Source organism: Loxodonta africana, chromosome 7 (genome assembly GCF_030014295.1).
Source record: "Loxodonta africana isolate mLoxAfr1 chromosome 7, mLoxAfr1.hap2, whole genome shotgun sequence".
Taxonomy (NCBI): Eukaryota; Metazoa; Chordata; class Mammalia; order Proboscidea; family Elephantidae; genus Loxodonta; species Loxodonta africana.
Window position 1 is genome coordinate 83150438 of NC_087348.1, and position 5846 is coordinate 83156283.

The following is a 5846-nucleotide window of genomic DNA, read 5'->3' on the forward strand; positions in this document are numbered from 1 at the left end:
GTGATAAAACTGTGATATCTCAAAGGATACCTATTCTATGTCTGACTGACTTTGGAGAAGAAACACTTTGATCCTAGCACAATCAGTGATCCGTGGGTGGGGAAGTCATAGAATTGGGCACCATGAGCACGTCTATGGAAATGCCAGTACTTGGTCAACAGACTATCTTAAATGTGTGTTAGTGGATACAGCCTTCCTTGCATAATATAGCCCCTCCTGACTTCATTCTTTCACTTAAATTTAGCAACGTAAAACCAAGGCTGCTTCTTAATTGCTTGCATACTTAATGACATTCAATATGTGGTTAGCTGATTAAGGAACTTGCTGACATGATTTGAAAGCAACTTTATTAAGGAATCTAGGGAAGCATGAAATAACTTTATTCTTTACAGAACCACAAACATTTCTTTAATCTATGGCTTTAGAATGTCATAAAACTAAATATGTATTTTTTATGCTTTTGATCAGAGAAAAGACTTCAAAGAAGATATAAAAAGCCAATGTTTTAGAGAACTCATTCATCAGTAAAGCTGGGAAGTAATTAAATTTTCTTCATTTGTTCTACAGCCTCTTCTGAATCATTTCTGGTACCCCAAAACTTCATCCTCTGTATTTTCTGTCTAGTTCTTTTTTGGAATCTTTAAATAAGTTAATTCATCACCCCTTTTGTGTTCTCTAAGTTGTTTGTATCTGAGCTCACATATGATACAAGTTTCCAAGAATATCTGTATTTCGTTAAGAAGGAATGAACCCAAATGGAGAAATCTCAGGCTAATGATAGCTCTGAACAGTTTAAACCCAAGAATCAGGTCTTTTTTATGGTTTAGTTAACCATTCCCCCATTTTTCTCTAGCCTTAGTTCTTTTGGAATGAGCCCTCTTCCCTGTGCATTGCTGTTGCTCATTCTTTTGCCTTCCACAGGTTCCTCTTCTCTAGGTATTCTGTGACATGCATTATAAAATTTTAACTGCTTATGCTTGCTATTTTAAGCACACAACTAATTTTGAGAATTTTAGCTGTTAGAACCATAAGCAAAAGGATAGACAGCTCTCCCAGAAATTTGAAACGTACCAGGGAATGCTGGTCCAGACTGGCTAAAAGAACATAAACTTGGGTTAATTTTTCCAAAGCTTCTTTTCAGCCTAACAAGCTATAGGTGATACTGACACACACACACACACACACACACACACACATAGGTATATATCTGTTCACACAGTTGCTATGAATCAGAATTGACTTGATGGCAACAGGTTTTTGTTGTTGTTGTTGTTTAGATATAGGTATATAAATATCTTATTCTCTTGGGTATCAGCTTGTTGGAGTTTGGGAATTTCCTGGTGCAAACTGACAGTTCCTGAGTTAAAGAGAGTTGGGAATAATAGATTACTAGAGAGTAGCTGGGGCCCTGTTGGCAAAGTGGTTGAGAATTCTGCTGCTAACCAAAAGATTGGCAGTTCAAATCCACCAGCCACTACTTGGAAGCCCTATGGGACAGTTCTACTCAGTCCTAAGTGTGACTGTGAGTCAGAACTGACTCGATGACAAAGAGCTTGTTTTTTTTTTTTTTTTTAAGAGAGTAGCTGGGATGTGGGCTATGGAGTGATTTGTCAAAATGATTAAAATTCAGTTTTCAAGAAAAATAAACAACTCAAATATTTGGTCAACAGGTCTCAAAGGGAAAAAAACATTCAGCAGTTTGATCTCCTGATCAGATGATTTTGTTGGTTCTAAATACAGTTGGCCTGCTGTGTGCATTATATCTCATTGTGACAGTGCTTATGGATGACTTTCTTGAAACAATGATGTGACTCTATGAGTGAGATGGATGATATACTCATAGAGTTCTACCAAAATAAGAGAGACTAAACTTGCCTTCATCAGATAAAAATAGTAAGTGGAAGAGAAACAGTAGCCCTGACTGAAAAACTTTGTTTGTCTGCATCAGAAGGCCCAAGGACATCATGCTCGTTTCCAATATCACATTCTTCATGCCCTCTGTGTTGACACTAGTAGGGATTCCAGGCCTAGAGTCTGTGCAGTGCTGGATTGGGATTCCATTCTTCGCTACATATCTCATTGCTATGATTGGAAATTCGCTGCTTCTGACTATCATAAAATCAGAACGCAGCCTCCATGAGCCCATGTACATTTTCCTAGGCATGCTAGGAGCCACCGATATTGCTCTTGCTACCAGCATTGTGCCCAAGATGCTTGGAATCTTCTGGTTTCATATGCCAGATATCTATTTTGATTTCTGCTTGCTTCAGATGTGGCTTACCCACACATTTCAGGGCATCGAGTCAGGTATCCTGCTTGCAATGGCCTTGGACCGTTATGTTGCCATCTGTTATCCACTGAGGCATGCTGCCATCTTCACCCACCAGCTAGTCACCCAAATAGGTACTGTGGTTACACTCAGGGCTGCCATTCTTGTAGCACCATGCCTGGTACTGATAAAGTGTCGTCTTAAATTTTATCATACAACAATCATCTCCCACTCCTACTGTGAGCATATGGCTGTTGTGAAACTGGCTGCAGAAAATGTCCAGATCAACAGGATCTATGGTTTGTTTGTGGCCTTCACAGTAGCAGGGTTTGACCTTATGTTCATCATCTTGTCCTACATCCAGATATTTACCACAGTTTTCCGTTTGCCCCAGGAGGAGGCGAGGTTGAAAGCATTCAACACCTGCATCGCTCACATCTGTGTCTTCCTCCAGTTCTACCTCCTTGCCTTCTTCTCCTTCTTCACACACAGGTTTGGTTCTCATATCCCCCCTTACATTCATATCCTTTGTTCCAATATTTATTTGCTGGTCCCTCCATTTCTCAATCCACTTGTCTATGGTGTAAAGACCAAACAGGTCCGCAGTCATGTGATAAAAATGTTCAGTTCTTAATATCCATGCTAATCAATACACTCATGCTTCTTTGTGCGACAGTAATCATATCTGAAAACAAAACAAACATCTACGTTATTTGAGATCTTGGGTTTTCCCTTTAACCGTTTCTTGAAATTTACCAGCATGAGAGGTTTTTTTCAGATCATAGCCTATATCAGCTATCACTCAACATTGTTGATCCTATCTGGGTATGACAATGAGAAACATAAAAAAAGCAACACAGTGTATATATATATATATATATATGTATATATACATATATATATATATAGTTTTTCCTTCTCTCCTTTAATTTTTAAATACTGGTTGAGTTTCCTCCTTTAAGAATCCTCTAAGGAAGAATTCATGAATTATGCATCTTTACCTTGAAATTAAATGCACCCAAGGATCTTTGTTGTGGAGTGTCAAGATACTCAATGGAAAGAAGTCGTTGACTCTTTATTTCCCGATTACTGGTATGTCAGTCATTTAAAAAAAAAAAAAATGAATGAAGTGGATCGTAAATGTATTCTTATCCAAAACCCCTTTTTGAATCTGATTGGATAATAAAGTCTAACCATTTAAATACAATTTCAGCGTCATTTAGGAAATTATACCACAAAGTGCATGATAACTCAACTCTTCCACCTTTCACATAGATACTGTTTCCACTACCTCCACCATTTAATTATATATAAATTCAAAAAATATTATCAAGTACCTACATTTTATAAATATTATGCTAGAGATTATTGATACAGTGATAATTCAACACAATGTTTAAGCTCCGTGATTCTGTGGGCTTTAATTCCTTGAAGATAGAGAAAAAAATTGTAGAGGCATTTGAAAGAGATTGATGTACTGGAATCCAAGAGTGGTCAGAATAGGTATTTTTGTTTTAATTAATTATTGTTTTTTCAATTATCTGATTCTTGAAGAATGAGGAGCGATGAATGAGTAGCCAAAGATTTTAGGAACCACCATGCTGAGGTAGATGATGACGAAGATATAAACCAGAGAACATAGGTTAACGGGATTCTACAGGGCTTTATTTTTTTTTTAATTTTTTAATGTATAATTTGGAGAAACAAGCAAATATGATTATCAAGAATGGCCATGATCACTCTGAAAGTCACATGAACTTTATTCTGAAAGCTATGATGTATCATTGCAGGGTTTTTCTCTACATGAAAAGCACGTGTGTGTGTGTGTGTGCGTGTGTGTGTGTGTTAGCCTACTTAGGCATACCTACTTAGGGAAAATGGCCTTGTAACAGTTGCCCAATTAAGGCAGAGGCCAAGGGGCCAGAGAGATGCCTGCCTGTGGGCATGGCTAAAAAGACAGTGTACTGGTGGAAGAACTGTATCCTGAGCATTCCTGAATCTGAATTGTAATCTGTTACTTCCCTGATAAACCCCATAATTGTGGGTACTGTCTGTGAGTTCTGTGTAACCATTGCAATGAATTATTGAACTCAGCAGAGAAGTAGAGAGTACTGTGGAAGGGAGAGTTAGTGTCAAAATTGGTAAAGATGGCAGAGAGAAGAGGCATGTGTGACTTCTGCCTCATAGGAATCCGCCTTAGGCTGTTGATTTGGGGCTCCTTCACCTCATGAAGTTCAAAAAGGTCAGACTCTGCCCCCATGCCATTTTTACAAAATACATCAGCACACACTTTGAGTGGATATAAAACCTGTCCAGAGGGCGGAGCCAAGATGGTGGAATAGACAGATGCTTCCATCGATCCCTCTTAACAACAAAGACCCGAAAAAACAAGTGAAACAATTATATTTGTGACAAGCTGGGAGCCCCGAGCATCAAAGGCAAGCTTAGACAATGTGTTGGGCTTTTTTTTTTTTTTAATCTTGTTTGGTTTTTTTTTTGGATTTCCCTATCTGGGTTGACTTTTGGTTGCGATGTTATTACATAAAACAAGACAACATTAAAATAATAAAGAGGGACTAAGAAATGTAATCATACACCTTCCATATGGAGAGGAAGATATGGCAATAAAAAGAAATAAAAGTTAGTTATAAATATAGAAAAAATAGGGGTAAATAATAAGGTAACCACAAAGAAGACAAACTATCCTACTCAGCAAAATAAAATACAAGCGAAAAATACAGACTCAGCAGAAACAAAATTTACAACAACAAATATAAGGAAAGGACAATATATAAAGAAATCTACTCAGCACATAAAATCAAGTGGGAAAAAGAAGCTGTCAACAACACACAAAAAAAGACATCAAAATAATAGCACTAAATTCATACTTATCCACAATTACCCAAATGTAAATGGACTAAATGCACCAATAAAGTGACAGAGAGTGGCAGGATGGATTAAAAAACAAGATCCATCTATATGCTGCCTACAAGAGACACACCTTAGACTTAGAGACACAAACAAACTAAAACTCAAAGGATGGAAAAAAATATATCCAGCAAACAACAATCAAAAAAGAGCAGGAGTGGCAATACTAATTTCTGACAAAATAGACTTTAAAGTTAAATCCATCAGAGAGGAAAAGGAAGGACACTATATAATGATTAAAGGGACAATACACCAAGAAAATATAACCATATGAAATATTTTTGCACCCAATGGCAGGGCTGCAACATACATAAAACAAACTGTATCAGCATTGAAAAGTGAGATAGACAGCTCCTCAATAATAGTAAGAGACTTCAACACACCATTTTCGGTGAAGGACAGGACATCCAGAAGGAAGCTCAATAAAGACACAGAAGATCTAAATGCCACAATCAACCAACTTGACCTCGTAGACATATACAGAACACTCCACCCAACAGCAACCAAGTATACTTTCTTTTCTAGTGCACATGGAACATTCTCTAGAATAGGCCACATATTAGGTCATAAAGCAAGCCTTAGCAGAATCCAAAACATTGAAATATTCCAAAGCATCTTCTCTGACCATAAGGCCATAAAAGTGGAAATC

The 5846-nt window shown here is 37.4% G+C and overlaps 1 protein-coding gene across 1 annotated transcript; it reads left to right on the forward strand.

Moving 5' to 3' along the window:
• Positions 1-1589: 1589 nt before the first annotated feature.
• On the forward strand, positions 1590-2993 carry LOC100675326 (olfactory receptor 52A1). Its single transcript, XM_003421486.3, has one exon. It carries the CDS (start codon positions 1965-1967, stop codon positions 2901-2903), a length of 939 nt encoding a protein of 312 aa, XP_003421534.1. The 5' UTR covers positions 1590-1964; the 3' UTR covers positions 2904-2993.
• The last annotated feature ends 2853 nt before the right edge of the window (positions 2994-5846 follow it).